A 19416-nucleotide genomic window follows, 5' to 3' on the forward strand; every position below is an offset into this window, starting at 1 on the left:
GAAATAAAAACTATACATTAAGTCACTGACCTCATGCTCAAAAACAGTGTCTTTGAATCTACAAGTCATACCACAAGAACCAAGGAAGAGCTTTCGAGCAACATCTCCTTGACTAAAAATGGCTCTTTATGTTTTAATCAGCTTTGTTTTTCTTTCAAAAAGATATAAACGTAACCTTTGCCATCTAAATAATAAATTCTACATGCTTACAATCTAAATGACTGCTTACGTTTTCATATACTTTAATGGCAACATAATCTCCTCGGCTGAGAAAAGTGCCAGATGGTTCTTCATTTCTGTCAAATTCTGGGTCTTCCTCTGAAGAAACACTGGCAGTCACTGTTTCTGTTCACCCCACAAATTCCAAAAGCAGAATCCTACATTTTCAATTAGCTGAAACACAAGTCAGATTAAAGAATACTTTAAAAGTTACTTTTGGTTAATGAAATGGGATTGCAAATTTACTTGCCGTGTACTTAAATTAAAACAACACAATTTATACTGACACCTTATTTATAAGTTTGAAGTAAGCAAATTCAATGGTACATCCAATTTTTGTTATAGAGTGAACAAAACATCAACTGACAATAACATCAACTTTGAAATTCCTTATTTCCCCATTAGACTGGTTCACTACCAACCTAGACAAATAAATCTTTTAATTGTTTGAATTATATTCCCATTTGTGTACCAAGACAATACCAGAGAACTTTCTTGGATGTTTCATTTCTATTTACCCCATTTTATGTTGTTTGTTGTGGTCTTCAGTCCTGAGACTGGTTTGATACAGCTCTCCATGCTACTCTATCCTGTGCAAGCTTCTTCATCTCCCAGTACCTACTGCAACCTACATCCTTCTGAATCTGCTTAGTGTATTCATCTCTTGGTCTCCCCCTACGATTTTTACCCTCCACGCTGCCCTCTAATACTAAATTGGTGATCCCTTGATGCCTCAGAACATGTCCTACCAACCGATCCCTTCTTCTGGTCAAGTTGTGCCACAAACTCCTCTTCTCCCCAATCCTATTCAGTACCTCCTCATTAGTTATGTGATCTACCCATCTAATCTTCAGCATTCTTCTGTAGCACCACATTTCGAAAGCTTCTATTCTCTTCTTGTCCAAACTATTTACCGTCCATGTTTCACTTCCATACATGGCTACATTCCATACAAATACTTTCATAAACAACTTCCTGACACTTAAATCTATACTCGATGTTAACAAATTTCTCTTCTTCAGAAACGCTTTCCTTGCCATTGCCAGTCTACATTTTATATCCTCTCTACTTCGACCATCATCAGTTATTTTGCTCCCCAAATAGCAAAACTCCTTTACTACTTTAAGTGTCTCATTTCCTAATCTAATACCCTCAACATCACCCGACTTAATTCGACTACATTCCATTATCCTCGTTTTGCTTTTGTTGATGTTCATCATTTTATAGCATTCATTTTATTCGTGCATTCCATTACGAGGTGGAACCCAAAATTTTCGGGACTGGTGCTGCCGTCTGGAAAGTAGGAGTAGTAGATCTTTGCACCGCTAGCTGGCGAGAGCTGCATATCTGGCGAGTCAGTGTGCATAATGGCATTCAGCTGGGAGCAGATGTTGCGTGTCCACAATGATTCCCGTCATACTCTGTGTTTGGTGTGTGGCGATTTTACGATGGATCTGCAAACAGAACAGCGCATGTGTATCAAATTCTGTGTGAATCTCGGGATAAGTGCTACGGAGACCCTCGCAATGATTCAGCAAGTGTTTGGGGAACAGAGCATGAGACGTACGCTGTGTTTGAGTGGCATGCTCGGTTCAGGGCCGGCCGCACAGACGTTGAAGATGATGCTCACACTGGAAGGCCTGTTAGCCGCACAACACCAGACATTGTTGCCAAACTTCAACAATTTGTTTGTGCAGATTGATAGTGAACCATTCAAGATGTTGCAGATGAAATCGGTATTGATTATGGGACATGTCAACGAATGTTGACTGATAAATTGGGCATGCATCGTGTCGCCGCAAAATTTGTGCCAAGGATCTTGACTGCTGATCAGGAACCACAGCATGTTGAAGTGTGCACAGACCTTCGTCAGACCGCATCTGATCATCCAACCTTCTTGTCACGGGTTATCACCGGTGATGAGAGCTGGATGTACGGTTATGACCCAGAGACAAAGCAACAATCATCCCGCTGAAAGAGCCTGGGCTCTCCAAGACCCAAAAACGCGAGACAAGAGCAAAGTGAAGAGCATTGTGGACAAAGCATTTGTCCCACCCAACCAAACAGTGAATTCCGCATACTGCTGTGACGTTTTGCGATGGCTCCGTGAAAACATGCGGCGACAATGGCCCGAACTCTGATGTCAAGGGAACTGGCTGCTGCATCATGACAATGCGCCCTGTCACACATTCATGCTCACTGGGACCTTTCTGGCAAAAAACAACATGGTGCTTGTACCCCACCCACCATGTTCGCCGGATTTGGCACCTTGCAACTTCAGGCTATTCCCAAAACTGAAACTCAAGTTGAAAGGCCGTCAATTCGACACTCTAGAGAGGATTCAAGAAGCATACCTGGTGGTGATAAACTCCTTCAAGGAACAGGACTTCCAGAAATCGTGATGGTGACCATTAGTCCAAAGGTAAGGTTTTCAACAGATGACAGCACCAGTCCTGAAAATTTTGGATAGCACCTCATATTATCAATTTTTGTAAAATGTTACTGTTTTGCACCCTTAATTCTATTAGACACTGTTGCTTTAGGATTCCTTGCATTAAATCAGTAACTGAATTTTATAATTCCAGGTCTAGTATGAAGTGCCCCAAAATCTTCTATGGAACCAGAACACACATGCAAATAAAACATGTCGTTTCTGAGCTGCGCAAAACAGCATATAGGGATGTGAGGTAAGATAGCATAGCATACAGTCTGCATAATGTATAAACACTCTTCAGCTATGAACTATTTGTAGCCTACCTCTGGTTTGATATTTGTGACTTAAAAGCACAGCCAGTATGAAAATCATCTACATACATTGAGTGAGATGGAGCAGTGATGAAGACACTAGACATATCTGGATTCCTGTCTGGCCACCTTATAAATACTATGTAGTAAGTTAAATGAAAAATGTAGTATTGCAAACTCTTTAGGTATCTACAGTTGAAAATGCTCTAACTAAGTGTGTTACCTTCTTATGTGTTTTTTATTTGTGCAGTGAAGATGCACCATGTGTTATGCAGTAATAAAAACATCAGTGACTTGCATCATTACATGAAACCACAGTTTCTCATATTTTTTTCAGGATGTGTGTCCTGGCTAGTCGTGAACAGTTTTGCATTCATGAAGCAGCTGATGATAAACAATTCCAAAGCAAAACTGAACTCTGTCGCCAACTGCTAGAAGAGGAAACAGTGAAGGTTAATGGCGCCATGGTAAGTACCAAAGGCAATTAATTTCTTATTTCTGATGTTGATGAGGTTGGACGCAATGTTGAGCATTGTAATATGCACAGATTATTTCATCTATGTAGCCCAAGTGCTTCTATAAGCTGGGCTGCAATTAAACAGAATTCCTGCTAAGCCCTTGCTTGTTGCATTGCCATGTATTTTCTTTCTTCACCACAAAGAACATTATACCAAATGCCTACATATCCGTTTTCCACAGATCATGAACTTCATACAGTTCACAACAAAAAAATTCAGTAAAAATGTTGTGAAATGTTCAACAAGTTATTTTAAACACAGAAAAATGTTTTAAAATGTTCAAAAATTATCATGTGTCTAAGGAAAATCTTCATGATTTGGAATGAGTAAAATATGCATCAGTTTAAATGGAGCCAAGTATTAAAAATTGATTCTGAACCAAATTCACACTTGGCTTCATTCAGGCTTCATTCAACATGCAAGTGACTTACCGAGCCAGTTATAGGACCAACCTATAGATAAACGTAGCACCCTAACCACAGTGGAACTCTATTTCTCACATATACAAAGCATTTCTTAATGTTAAAGGTACATCAACTGGCAGAAAAAATTCTAACAATCGCTAGACCTATGGATTTGTAGTTTTAACTTTTTTTTTTTTTGTGCTCATCATATAGTCATGTCTATGCAATATTATTATTTTTTTTTTCAGGGTACTGGCTGTTCCTATTGTGACAATGTAGGCATAATAAAGACACATGATAATCTCAGCCGTCTAGGTTGCCCAACACCAATGGATATAGAAGATCTTGTTGATATAGGGCGCAAAAAACATGCTTGCCCTTACTTTGCATCACGTTCCTTAATTACTACAGCAGACCTTATTATCTGCCCATATAACTATCTGCTTGAGCCTGCTGTAAGAGATTCAGTAAGTAATACCAGTTAAATTGTAATAATATAATACAGCATAAGAAGTTGCATTCTTCAGGAAAATATTTTTAGTGTAATTAATAATCACTTTGGAGCTGGGATTTTAAATATTGGGTGAGTAAAATTTCTCATCATCCTTTTATTTGAGCATAAGAAGAAATAAAATAAATTATGAGCAATTTAGAGCTGGAAGAAATGCAGATGGAAGAGTGAATACTTTCGTCTCTTCAAACTGTGAAACATTAAGGAGAAAATGCAATCGTGCAAATATATGATGTTTCCGTGTTTTATCATTAAGCTGAAGAGCACTGTGCACTATCAGTAAGACAGAAATGCACGAAATGTGAAGTTAGTGTAGTAGTGGAAAATATAGATTGACATAAATATGGAAATGCAAGCCTGACTTACAGAATTAAAATAAGATTGCAAATAACAGTCTGTGACTATTGATAAGTTTGACATAAACAAAAGTATGGCGTTAGACAGCCCTCAAAGGAAATATTATCAAATCTGGAGGAGGAGCATATAAATATTGTAATTAAGAACTTCTGATGCAACAGACAACATTTTTAGCAGAATCTTACCAAAAATATTTCAGTCCATCATAAGATACAGACAGCCCTACATCAAATGTGAATTTGAGACAAAACAGAAATTACTACTACTGAAGCTAAAAAAGTTGCGCTCTTGAACTGTTTAAACACTTGGTCCACAGATATGAAGCAATTGTAAATCTAAATAACATTCATTGAATTGATAATGATTTGCTATCTAGATGTTCATTCAGAAGTTGCTGTAAGTGTGCTTGTTGAAAGACAAGATTTTGTGTACAGCAGACACTAATGTGGGACATCAATACTACAATAACTGAAATTGTCTAGGGGTGTCTTCTAAACATTTGAGAATTACTATAAATAAAAGTTTACTGCAAAATTTTTTTGGTACACTGCTTTTGAAAATGTAGTTTATGTAAAATAAGTGTATTATTCGAAAGAGAAATCTTAGTGGACTGGATGGTAACACTTACGGAAATATCTGATCTTTATAATACTGTCTCCTCTTTTTTATCATTGTGATTTAGTGTGACTAGAAAACAAAGAGTGGACTAAATATAACTGACTTCCATTTTACTTTTCAGATGCAGCTAAATCTGAAAGGAGAAATAGTAATCCTAGATGAAGCTCATAATATAGAAGATATAACAAGGGAAGCCGGAAGTGCATCTTTCAATATGCTGTCTGTTATAAAGGCCAAGAAAGACTGTTCTACATGTGCTGTAAACAATCCACTTTATACTCCACTGGTAGGCTTTGTTTTCTGCAAGTAAAGTCTCATAATCATTCTGAGCCACTTGCATTTGATTTCTTGCTCTTATGCCAGCTGTGACAGATAGTAGCAGCTCCTGTCATGTACTAGTGAAATAAAACCATGGAATTCATACTGACACTTATTCAGTTATGGAATGCTAAGGATTTTTTTAAAATCACTAAAAATAAATAATAAATAAATAATGGCAATTGTATCATCTTTGTTATAATTAAGAAAAGTTTAGTATTTATTATTCACAATCACAGCACTTCCTTATGCTAACAAATGAATTACTGGTAAATTCTACACCTATTGATTTTTGCTTCTCATGTTTCTATATATTTTATTTGCATCTGCATACTGTGCATTTTTACTATCTTAACTCTCATCCTTGATCTGTTAGTTTCCTGCAGCTCAGTATTGTCAGTAGTTTGAAATTTTAAACTTTGCAGATAGCTTATTGACTGTTCTAATTCTTTCTGTCAGTTTCATGTGTCTCCTAATCTAGAGTAGAGGGTCATTTTTTGCTCACAACCCAACACTTCAATACAGTACCTAATTTCTGGATTTCCTTTACTTGCCATATCCCCAGTCAGTAGCAGTAGTAGTAGCAGTAGCAGTGACAGTAGCAGTGTGAGAGTGTCTGTAGCCATACCACTGGATGGTGGTCTGGATTACTCCAAATCCTGAATCATGAGAAAGACAAGACAGAAATGAGTCAGATTTACTAATTTAATAACAGTTGCGATTCAGTTTCCAGGACGAGTTGCCAGTGCTTTATACTTATAGGTAAAAAATACAGTTAAACTCAAAAGAAATCTTAGTATTTCAAAGGATTGTTAGATAAAATAAGGGGATGAGAAAAATATGAGACCTGGCGAATCAAGGAAAAGTATATCATTACTTTTATATACGAAAGAAAATATTAGAGTGTGTCAGACTGGAGAATGAAAACAGAGAAGCAAAGAAATTTGTTAAAAATAAATGTAGAACAAACCTTGAGAACAGTATATGTTTACTTTCTTGTTTAATAAACCTGATAAAATGCATGTTTCTTGTGAAAAATTGAGGATAATGGAAAGTTTGTGATGGAACATACATTCTGAAATATAGATTTATATTGAATTAGACAAGAGAGAGGCTTTCAAATGCACTAGTGCAATACATGTGAATGAAAGCATATATTGGCCATTTCCCCTCCCCCTCCTCCCCCCTACCTCCTCCCCACTCCCTCATCCCCCCTACCTCCTCCCCCCCCCCTCCCTTCTGCCCTCAGACTGTGTCATATACAAGTACCATTGTGTATATGTTTCCTGTTTTCAGGCAGAATTTTTAAACAGCTTCCATGCCTGGTTCACATCACAGACATTGGGGCAAAGAGATGATGCGGGGAAGGAGACACTAATTCTTCCGGGAGTAAAAGCTATTGCTAGTCTGGGCCTGCATAAAATAGATGAGCAGAGAATTGTACAACTTAAGGTACGGCACTGCTTAGTGTAGACAAGTTTATACGGCTTCGTACAAGCCTTATTTATATTGAAGTGAACTTTTAAAAAGTTTTATCTGTTTTTAAAATAGTTGTAACTTCTGTTTATACCTTTTATCTGATAACTAATATTCATAAATAGAAAATTGTAGTTTTCTTACATGTCACCTTTACACTGCAACATAACCATGAAATTATTCATCAGTCAATGCAATCAAAGAGAAAGTTGAGTGCCTGCATTGCTCATATGACTGCTTCTTTTCATGAGAAACTTTAAAAACTGTCCCAAGTGCTTGAAATGTATGGGCACAAGTTTATGACATATATTTATTGAGAAGGGTAGGGTAGGGTAGGGTATATGTAGCAACATGATTCAGCTGTTAATTTACATTAATGTGTTTTGATGGTCAGGACTGCAAATTTTCCTAATTATTAATTATGTGTGTTTAAAAACTTTACCTTACAGCAGACGGAGCCCTCTCATCCTATTGTCTGACTGACATGCTCTTCTTTTTTAAACATTCTCAACTCTAATGTATCTTTCTTTCCTCCTTGACATGGGAACAAATAGTTTCAAAAGCTAGGATAGCTTCTACTAATTTTATTGTTTCTGTGTTACAGTACTAAGAATTTTGCATCTTGTAGGTAATTAAGTACTGATCAATAGTATGTCATAATTTTATAGTTTTCTCAAGTGAATTTTCCTTTTGATACAAAAGTGAATCATATACACTTAGAGTAGAGTGATGTAGAAACAAAATGAAGAAACAAGTAATTTAAAATATCGTAATCCCAGTGGAACAAAATGATTTTGTAGATATGGTATATACTGAAGTCCAACTAGAAAAGTTTCAACTGTGTTCACATCAAATTACCATTCTTCTGAGACACATTAAAAAATAGAAAAAACTGCTATTTCAATTGTTTGAAAAATATTATCTGAGTTAACGCATGTGAAACAGAATAAAAAAGGAATACTTAAAAATTCCATTACAGAATCAGCTCGGTGACATAGTAGAAGAAATACGACAAAGGAGAGAAGAAAGGAAAGAGAGGAGACAGAGAAACAACAAAAAAATTCCAATATCATTTTCTCCAAACACTCGTCAGTTGCTTGAAAGTGTTGTTCGTGTTCTTCAGTTTGTTTATGGTGAAAATCTTAAGCATTTGGAGGATTATGATTTTGTCCTGACAAGAGATAAGCATCAAAGAATGCCAAAGGGTCTGGTAAGTTCATTTCTAACTACCCAGATGTTGTAAATCCATCATACAATAAACACATAATCAATATATGCAGTGTTCTTGTATGGTCCCAAATTGTATTCTGTAGACTTCAGCCTGCAGGAGAAAATTCAAGAATTCATTTAAAGTCATGAAGTATATTCTTAAACATTAGTGACTACTTCTGTGCACTACACTAATATTGGCAGTAGTTTCACGTACCTGATGTCAGTTAAGACCATGTGGTTCATTCTTTTCCAAAGGTTCATTTGAATATCCCAGTGTTCTACAAGACTAGGCTCTATTGGAGAGGGTATGTCCTTGCCCTCTTTTAACATGTTAATCTGCTTACTCCGACACACAAAGTAGGCCACATATCATAGAGTGTCCGTACCATACCAGCTTGAATTCCTCACATACACAAGAGATGAAGGTACTTCGTTTGCAGTAAGGATTCTAGTTTCACTTGAGTTTGTATTCCACCTTTAATCACCAAGTAAGGAGGAGCAGATGTTAGCACACTGGACTTGCATTCAGGAGGGCAACAGTTCAAATCTGCATCCAGCCATGTAGAGGTAGGTTTTCCACAATTTCTCTCAATTAATCCACTCAAATGCTGGAATGTTTCCTTTGAAAGGGCACAACCAATCTCCTTCCTCATCCTTGAAACATTGACGGGATGTTAAACCATAATCACCCTTCCTTCCTCCCATGTTAAATTACTGACTGATATGTCCTCCCCCAAAAACAAAACAAAAATTACATTCTGAGTACTGAAATAAATTAAAATCAGTGGAATTGTCTTGAGAAAATATAGATAGTAGGAAATAGACTATTTGAAGTGAGAATGAACATCTATTGAAATTATGATACATTGGTTAAATTAAGTTTATATAACTTATGAAACTTTCATATAATTCATTCTTATCTCTAGCTGATAATAACTTTTGGTCTGTTGCATCGTCTTTGTAGAATGAAGCTGACTTGCGTGCTGGATCACTGTGGCAGTGCAATTTGGATATTTGGTGCCATAATTCAGCTGTTGTCTTCAGTGAACTTAGTTCTGTTGTGCGCTCCTTGTTACTATCTTCAGGGACATTGTCACCAATGCATTCCTTCTCATCAGAGCTGGGAGTCAGTTTCACAAATTCTCTACGTGGTCAGCATATTGTTGACAGTTCCCAGGTATATACCAGTTTATAGTCTCTGAAAAAAATTTGTAATTTTATTTGTCATTATCTCATGTCTCCAAAAATGACATATAATTCCAAAGATGGTCAAATATAGTAGAAACATAAATAAAAATGTGAATAAATAAATTTTACAGTTCTTATATTCAGGAGGTGATTTCCATTATTGCTGATAAACACATTTAAGAGGTGAGGATTAATAGTCCATTCTCATGGAGGAAAGGTGTGTCATTATGATGCCAGCTCACAAATGAGAGAAGGTGAAGAATGTTTGATGCCTCATGTATCCAGTCAACCAAGGCAAGTGGCGAGAGACAGAAATGCAAAGTATTCAGGCAGCAGTGATGGCTAAGCAACAGGATAACAGGTTTTCCCATGTCCATATAGCATACCTGCTGGCTGAGAAAGTTAGACTTGAGACAAATGTAGAAAAAAGGACAAAACAAAGATGGAAATCAATATATTTGAATGAAAATATATTACAAACTTTCCAAACATATTACAGGAAAATCAGGGATGCCAAAGAAATCCTGGCAATGAGATGAGATCATTGCAACTTAATTCTTGACCTAAAATTATGAAAGTTGTGATTGTTTCTAATTACTGTAGTTTATAAAATTAATAACAAATGAACCACCAATGCAATATGCTCATAATGTGTGTCATAAGAAAGTTGAGAAAGGCAGTAATCACCTCAACAAATTACATTTCAAATCGGGCATATGTATAAAGAATTACAGAAGATTTATTAAAAGTTTAATATGCAATGTGCCAATACCAATGATGCTCCACAGTTACACATAAAATGAAAGCAGCATGCATGTCCCACAACCTTAACTAACATCCATAATGGATGAGAAAACACTATCTGCTATTTGATAGGTTTGAGAATGAAAACATGGTCCAAATAGGCTGTATTTTTATTTTCTGTGCAGTTGGCTAGTTTCAACCATGGGTCATTTTGAACACATAGGTTAAGATTTCAGCTTCATTTCACATTCTAATGCATCACTGGTACATGTGGACAGGTATACATCATATTTCTGTGAGTATGTGGCACAAAAACAATACAGTCATACACATGATTATTTCCATTTGCTGATTCAAACAGTAAACTACCATATCATAGTACAGATGCAGCTGTTGATATCATAACAGCTGTACCTATACCGTGAAGTGACAGCTTTCTGTTTGTGTCAGCTAATAATTACAATAATGTGCATTGTATTGTTTTTGTGCCACATAAATATGATGTATACCTGTTCACATGTACCTGCAATTTATTAGAACATAGTGAAGTGAAGCTGGAAGCTTATGATATGTGCTTGAAAATGACCCATGATTGAAACAACCAATTGCATGGAAAATAAAAAGAATACAGCCTGATTCACAGAAAGTAAAAAGAGTACAGCCTACTTAGACCATGCTTTCATTCTCAAAACATGGTGTAGCCATGGACCCTACACAAAGATAAAATTTTAAAATATTTGATAGATATTTATTGCAGTTAAGTTTTGTTGCATTGCTAGGATGGATGTAGGTATGCAGTCATTAACTTTGTTGATAAAATGTTTAAAATTGTGTAGATACTTTCATGAGAGGTAGCAAGGTAATCACAGTAATTTTGTCTGTTTTGTAGCACATTATGTCATGTGTAGTAAGCTTTAAATTTGAATGATGGCTATTATTTAAGCAAGCGAGGATGACATCACAAAGGGCATTTAAGCATAAGCAGGAAGCCATAGATAGTCTTTTGCTGGTCGGCAGTTCTTTGAGCAGTGCCTTTAGTAAGTTGTGAGAATCGGTGAGTTTGTTGAGGAGGCTACACGGTGAAGCAGATGTATGTGTGTGTGGTAGATACATTGGAAAGTCCAGGATGGAATAACAATAATACTGTGAAAAGGGTACATTGCTGCTCACCATATAGAGGAGATTCTGAATCATGGACAGCTCAACGAAAAGATTGACATACATTCAAATGTCTTCTGAAGTAGAATACACACACATCCACAACTCACATGCATGACCATTATCTCCAGCTTCTGTGGACAGAAGGCAGACAGCAACTGCAGCTGATTGGAGAATCAGTCTGGTGTGGGTGGTGGATGTAAGGGAGGGCTGTGGCAAAGGGGGGAGGGGGAAGGAAGGGGATAGCAGGGTAGGGGTGGAGAAAGGTGTAGTGTTACTTGGAGGAGCATTCAGGGATGTGATGGGGGCAGGTTAGGGCTGCTAGGTGCAGTCAGGAGGTTTGAGGAAAGGGGGGGGGGGGGGGGGAGAGTCAAAAAAGAGAGAAAAGAAAAAATATTTGTGTTTGCACTAGTGGAATCAAAGTGTTGGAGTGGGAGCAGGGTATGGGATACGTAGGTGAAGGACAGGAACTAGTGAAGGTTGAGGAAACACAGGATATATTGCAGAGTGTGTCCCCACCCACATAATACAGTAAAGCTGGTGATAGAAAGGATCCAGATGGTGCAGGCTGTGAAGCAGTCTTTGAAGTGAAGCACACCGCATTGAACATTATGTTCTGCATTGAAATTATGTTCAGCAACTCAGTGATCCAGTTGCCTCTTGGCCATAGTTTGTCGGTGGCCAGTCGTGCAAACCGACAGCTTGCTAATTGTCAAGTCCATGTGGAAATCAGGACAGAGGTTGCAGTTTAGTGTGTAGATCACATGACTGCTTTTACATGTTGCCCTGCCTTTGATGGGATAGGAGATACCTGTGATTGGACTGGAGATGGTGGTGGTGGCAGGGTGTATGAGGCATGTCTTGTATCTAGATCTATTACAATGATATGAGTCATTAGGCAAGAGATGTGGAGCAGAAGTAGAGTAGCGATGGGGGAGGATATTGCATAAGTTCAGTGGGCAGAGGAATACTACTGTGGGAGGGGTGGGAAGGATAGTGGGTGGCATATTCCTCATTTCAGGGCACCAGAGTAGTTGGAACTTGGGCAGAGAATGTGATTGCTCCTTTGTGGTTGGATGGTGGGTATGTGGAAGGTGGTAGTTGACTCGAATGGCAAGGCATAGGAGATCAGTTTCTGTTAAAGGTTGGAAGGGTAATTTTGGTCTCGCTCTCCAAATACACCAAGGGCCTCACTGAAGCCTTCACAAATGGAAATTACACTCATAACCTTGTACAGAAACAGATCTCCAGTTCCTTTTCTTTCCAGTCACCTTTTGTCCTACATACCGACAGTCTGACTATGAAGAAGCAATCCCCTTGTGACTCAGTGCCACCCAGGACTGGAGCAACTGAACTGCATTCTCCACCAGGGTTTCATCTACTTTATTTTTTGTTAATGTGTCTGTCTACTAAATCAGAGTTTGAGAAATATTTCTATATTAAATGAATGGGTTTCAAAGCAACTGTGTGTGACGGGTTCCTCAGACATAATGAGGAGACAAGCCAACAAAGAATTAGATCGACCATCGCCCACACCGGTTGTGGCATATAAAACTGCCAACGTGTTTGGGAAGGAGGGAAGTTCACTCTGACCCCAGGTTGAGTAAGATTCACATGTTGTGTACACTACTACTTCCCCTTCCCCATCCACTCCAGATTACTGCTTGCATCCCACATGGTAGCTGGACTCTGGCCCGAGGTGCAGAAGTTGGCAATCGTGTGCATGAGGTGTGCCTGCTTGTATGTATGAATGGTGTGTGTTTCTCTTTTGCTGGTGAAGGCTGTGGCCTAAATTTTTATGTAAGTGTCTTTTAATTGTTCATATCTGCAACTTAACATGCCTTGTTTATGGTTAGTAGCAGTCTGTCTTGTTGATATTCCTTCCTGGAGTTTCCATTGTTTAAACTTCAGTTTTTGTTACAACTGAAAGTGGGAGCTGCAAATACGGACATAAATGTTTCTGTTGGTTTTCATGAGGTACAGTGCAATTAAATTAACTTCGTTCACACTTGTTTCTGTATTCAATGCTCTGCTTACACTGTGTAACTACATATTTTGCATCACTTAATGAATCATTTTAATTGTTTTCATTTGAATGTGAAAATCCATGTGAGGCAACCATTCTCATATGTCAAAAGTTAATTAAATAAATATTCTTTAATTTGAAGTTTACCTATCTGATTTAGCTTACATCATTGCCGTACAAGATTTTTATCCACTTATTTCATATATTTTGCTCTCATTAGACTTATGTATGTGTCCTTTATTTTTTGTTAATGTGTTTGTCTACTAAATAAGAGTTTGAGAATTATTTCTATATTAAATATTTGGGCTTCAAAGCGACTGTGCATGACCAACCCCTCAGACATAATGAGGAGTCAAACCAACAAAGAATTAGGTCGACCATAACTCACACTGGTTGCAGCATATAAAACTGCCAGTGTGCTTGTAATAGGGTCTTTTTAGGGAAGGAGAATAGTTCACCCTGGCCCCAGTTTGAATATGATTCACATATTGTGTATTTTTTTATTGTGTGCCTCAGCAATATTGAAATTTGGCCTCCTGCTTGGAAGTACTACTTAGTCATTCTGTCTCCTTGTAATTTTACAACTCACTCAAGCAAGCTGTCCACCTTGTATGAGTAAATAAATCAGCTAGTAGAAACATGTTAATAAAAAATTAATGTTAAGAGTGCTGAAAATAAATTAATATACATCCCTTCAAAATTCCAGTATTTGTAAGACTACTGAGATTGATGAAAATGTCTAGTCAAATATTAGTGGGTTCTAAAACGTGTACAGATTGTGTAGTGAAGTACAGCATTATTATGTCTATAACATTGGTATGTGTAAAGAGAGTTACTCATCATGGAAGGAGGGGTCCAGCAAATGATAGATACAGAAACAGAACAAGAAGTTGACAATTCTAACACAATCTTCATTTTTTCTGTTTTCTTTTGTTCCGTAGTTGCTCCAAATTCATGGAGGTATGTTCCGTCTTTGCAACTAAATCAAAGGCAGTTTTGTTTTTGCCATACACATTTCACTTCTTTTCTTTATGAAGCAACTTCAGTGGTGATTTATAATGTTGTTCTTCTAAATGTGTGGTCCTGTAGATATGTGCATTCGGTCCCCATGCTCCAGTTGGCTGATTTCCAGCATTTTACACCGAGATTTATTACAGCACGTCACTTGCACTTTTTATGGAAGTGCATGTGATGTTTTATAATAAATGTGGGTGAAATAATGCCGAAAATGGCCAGCTGGTGCATAAGAACCAAATGCACACATGTACGGGACCACACATATAGACTAACAACATTTTAAATTGCTACTGAAGTTGCTTCATAAAGAAAAGAAGTGAAATGTGTATGGCAAAAACAAAACTGCATTTCATTTAGTTGCAAAGACGGAACACATCTCTATGAATTCAACATAAAACGATACACTGAACTATATCCTCCTAGTTTTGATGATATATTACCTCTGTGTTATGAGTGGTTGACTATACTCATTCAGTTACTTACAGTCCACCAAAGTAATTTTTTGTTCATGTAGCACAGCAAAAACTATGGAAGTATAGAATATAAATTTATTTTGTAGATAATGGGGTTAACAGGTTTCATCATCAGGGCAGTCACAGAAACATGAAATTCAATAGAAGAGCAAATAAACAAACACTTCTTGATGCCACTATGGTGAAACACATTTGGTCAAAAACAAACAGATAATGGTGTTCTTGCTAGAAGGCAGACCATATTACACATGTAGGCCTTCTTACTGTGTAAAAATGATACTGATTTTATGTTCCCAGGTGTTTGTTAGGTCTGTTTCAAAAGGACCAAGAGGCAACCTTCTGAGCTCAGAGTACAAACATGCTAGGAATTTGAACTACCAAGATGATCTGGGAGAGCTGCTGTTGGGCATCTGCCAGATTGTTCCACAAGGAGTGCTTTGCTTCTTCTCTTCTTACAGGTTCATGGAACTAATTACCACAAGGTGACTAATCATCTCTTACTCATATTCTTTCTTCTGCTACTTAGAAATAAGGTTCTTATAAATATTATTAAAAATAGTGTAGTGAATATAATGGTATGCATGTTTTTTTAATTATTGCTGCTTACCCCCTTGTTAAATAAATTCATTCTTGAAGATTCAATTTGTCACAAATCTGTGGAATTTATTTAATAAAATATGTTATTGTTCCATACATATTTTGTTACTCATCAACACTTTAAGCATAGTCTGTCTTTATTTAGTAATGTCCAATTTTTTCACTTGTAAGTGCAGATAAATCATCTGTGTGTTTGCTATAAGTTTATGGAATTATGCTGCTTGTTAAAACTGTAGGCTATTGTAAGCTTCAGGTTTACAGTGAATATCTGACTTCCTGAGCCATAGATTTCCACCTTACGACAAAGATAACGGAAGAAACTGGGAACACGGAGAATAAAAACACTAACTAGCAGTCGTAGAATACTAGGGAAGGGCAATCAGCCTGCAGAGGAGATTGCATGCAATAGAAGCATGTGACCCATCCTAGAACACTCCGCAAGCATGTGGCACCAGATAGAACTACCGTGGGACTACCGAATGTCCACAAAGGGGAGGGGGAGGTGCAACACAAATGGTCATAGGCTCACTTCACATATGAGAGAGTGCCACAGAGGTACTGAAAGCACTGAATTCGCAGACTCTTGAAGATTACACAGACTGAAAGAGGGCTATGGGAGTGCAGCAGTATATTTCAAATTGATGTGTTCAATCCCTGCCCACCATTATGTCAGATAAGTATTTGTGTGTGACAACCTATTTGTTGTGAAATTTAAAACTTCACATTGTAGAACATCAGTGGTATACTCACCTTCTCCAACCCATAAGTTCACTGTTGCCAAATACTGTATTTTCATTGGTCAGTTGATGAAATACAATGAAACACACATAGTGGCCTATGCGTCAAACGTTTGGAGCTCCACTGTCAGGGAATCAGTGGAAACATGACTGTCTGAGTTCCTTATCAGTTGATATGGCACAGGGTGTCTACGACCCGGGGGATCCGGGAAAAACCCAGGAATTTTTTCATCCAGGAGAAAACCGGGAAAAACCCGGGAATTTTTTTGAATTCTGGGAATTTTTCATTGTTTTTGTTCTCAGTTAAATTTTTGTAATTTTGACTGGTAAGAACCAATACACTAACAAAGGATATTACTGTATCCTGCTACTGCAGAATAATACTGCAGCCATAAAACATAAACGAGAGAAAAAACTAAAATAAAACTTAAATTGCAAAGCAAATGTGCCATATACAGCAACAAAACATAGTGCTCATACAAGCGTCTGCCAACAGCAAAATGTGCCAAAGGCCTTAGGAAGACTATGCAATGCTTCGTAACAACAAATTGCCTCCGATGAGCATGACGTCACAACTGTTAACATTAGATTTGTTTTAGCAGTTACAAGTGGGATCATGCGCATGTGCAGTTGAGTAGTATCTTCTTCCACTTCTGGCTACAGAAACATGGCCGCTGGCTGTGTAAGCAGTTTCAGTTAAAAAAAAAAGCTAGGAGCTACCGGAAAAAAATTTTACTGGTGTACCCAAGCTGCCAGATTGCACAGCAGAAGCAGCCCTGGATCTGGTATGTGTGTGTGTGGGGGGGGGGGGGGGGGGGGGGGGGAGAATTCATATAAAACTTGTTTCTCAAAGCGCCTAGCATTCAGCGCACTTTGGTCTATTGATTATTCATATTACTTTGAACATTGTTGAACACATTCTAAGTTGATTTCTGAATCAATCATAAGTTGATTTGTGAATGCTTGCATAGTGTACGTGATGTCTCTGTCAGTGGAATCCTCGTCACATCTAGAAATAAACTTTCCTGCAGACAAAAGGGGCTATATGAGCTGAGCAGAGTATAGCCGAATGAAAGAAAGCCAACCACTGTCTGATTATGTGATTGATAGGGTTTGAGAATGATGAGCGTTGTTAAGATTGTCAGCAAAATCCATAGATTCAGACTACCAGAGTGTGAATAAACGACTAACAGGAATAACAGGTAAGAAAGATTACATATTATCTTCTCAATGTATCCAAGAAAATGAAATATGACAGAAAATTTTTGGCCAGATCACTTTACTAGCATAGGCCAGTTGTACAGTCTCTGGCTAGCAGTCGCTTTAAGATCTATTCTGGAAGTAGCGCGTAAAACAAGTTGTACGAACACGTAACAATGCCTAACCCGAGAATAATCGCGGGATAACTCGACTGGTGTTTCTGGCAGAGTTAGTGAAGTGAACCGGGGAATAAGCCTTTACATTAGCAGGAACAGATACAGAATTAGTGATGACAACATTGTTTGTTAGAACAAGGAAGTAGAAGAAACGGGGACATCACACAAATTATGGAAGAATAAGACAATTCCAAATTTCTCTAAAAATTTCGCACTACTACTTTTCGATCTCCGCTTGAGGAACTGGAGCGTATGAATGAAGTGTAAAACTATTTCCTAACGTAAAGCTTTTTGCTTGTAGTAGGCCTAATAGACATTTGATATTGGTACTTTGTGAATTATAATCTGCCGTGTATAAAAAGGACCATTTCTGCCAAAACAGTCTCATTTATTTGGCGTATGTTACAATTGATGCAGTATTATAAAGGCCTATTTTGTTTTATCTCGCAGACAGTGACAAAATATAGGTAATCAGGTCGAGAAACCACACCAGTCTTGGGCCTATTTGTAGTTACAGCTTTTTCAGTATTAGACAACGACATTTTGATTTTTCATGTAGCAAAACATTTGACAAACTTTCATGAGGTGACAGATCCTTTCACAGAAAGGAAAGCACGCCATGTAAAGCTGTAGCAAGATTACAGAGAGAAAAATTCTAGGAGCTAAGGATTGAAGAAATGTGTAGTGTCTTGCTTGTATCTTCTCTTTACTGGTTTTATGTATCCTATGCTTAATTTTATCTCACACAAAGCAGCAACTTGTTAGTTAATAGGGAATAAAGAAGCAAATTTTCTGAAGAGTTTTTTTTTTAAAAAAAAAAAAGAGGAGTGGCAGGATGTCAAACCGGCCGACTGGAAGCAGGAGAGGTATCATAGGACATTTTAATTTCAACTGCCCTGAATGTGATCCGTGTTTACATTTAGTGATTTTGCTGTTTCCTCTTTGTCTACTACACTCATGTCAAATGAAAACAAAATTGATTTCTTTGGCCGGGAGCTATCATGTGAATTAAAATACATTCATATAATTATGGAAGTCTAAAGGACATTATTAGTTTAAGATTTTATTTTATGTCCAGCTTTCTGACAGTCAAGCATTAATTGCCATGCAGAACAATGAAGTTATTTTTATGGGTTTGCTGAAGAAATTTTCTTTTATTAATCTTTTCTGCTGAGGCAGTCAATATATTTGAAACAAAGGGTTTAATTTCAAACTATTGGCTAGTTTCAACTGTTCGGTGCATTTCAAGTGTACATTTTCATCTTCTAGCACGTATGGCATTATGCCATAACAAAGAACCGGTCATGAGATAACGAAGTACTGGTACCCAAGGAAATTTACATCCCGAAACCACATGGAAAAGCTTAATATCAGGTCGATGCCTACTTCACTGGGAATCTGGGACTCATTTAAAAATCAGCTCTTTGATGATGAGCCACTTAGAAGAATTTATAGCCCAGAAGATCACACTTTTATGTTGTTAAAAAATTTACTGGCACATTTGTGTGATATATCTTAAAATGTAATATGTGCATAAAAGACCAACATTATATGCGAAAGCTTTGTTTTTCGTGTAGCAACATTATATATATTAATTTAAACCTTTAACTTTTCCTGTTCGTGTGTTTGCACTACTTAACAGTGATGTTGCTATTGGCTGATTACACCACATATCCGAAGCTCTGAATATCCGCTGTCATCGGCTGGCGAGATCACGTGATA

The 19416-nt window shown here is 37.4% G+C and overlaps 1 protein-coding gene across 2 annotated transcripts in view; it reads left to right on the forward strand.

Moving 5' to 3' along the window:
- LOC126203639 (uncharacterized) overlaps nucleotides 1-19416 on the forward strand; it is a 552833-nt gene that overhangs the window by 500550 nt on the left and 32867 nt on the right. For both annotated transcript variants that reach the window (XM_049938012.1, XM_049938013.1), the window contains exons 7-14: nucleotides 2805-2906; nucleotides 3302-3431; nucleotides 4135-4353; nucleotides 5494-5658; nucleotides 6987-7142; nucleotides 8146-8376; nucleotides 9343-9555; nucleotides 15282-15466. In XM_049938012.1, the coding sequence (XP_049793969.1) occupies nucleotides 2805-2906; nucleotides 3302-3431; nucleotides 4135-4353; nucleotides 5494-5658; nucleotides 6987-7142; nucleotides 8146-8376; nucleotides 9343-9555; nucleotides 15282-15466 (1401 nt within the window). The remainder of the gene's footprint in view (nucleotides 1-2804; nucleotides 2907-3301; nucleotides 3432-4134; nucleotides 4354-5493; nucleotides 5659-6986; nucleotides 7143-8145; nucleotides 8377-9342; nucleotides 9556-15281; nucleotides 15467-19416) is intronic.

The sequence above is a fragment of the Schistocerca nitens genome, chromosome 9, assembly GCF_023898315.1.
Source record: "Schistocerca nitens isolate TAMUIC-IGC-003100 chromosome 9, iqSchNite1.1, whole genome shotgun sequence".
Lineage (NCBI taxonomy): Eukaryota > Metazoa > Arthropoda > Insecta > Orthoptera > Acrididae > Schistocerca > Schistocerca nitens.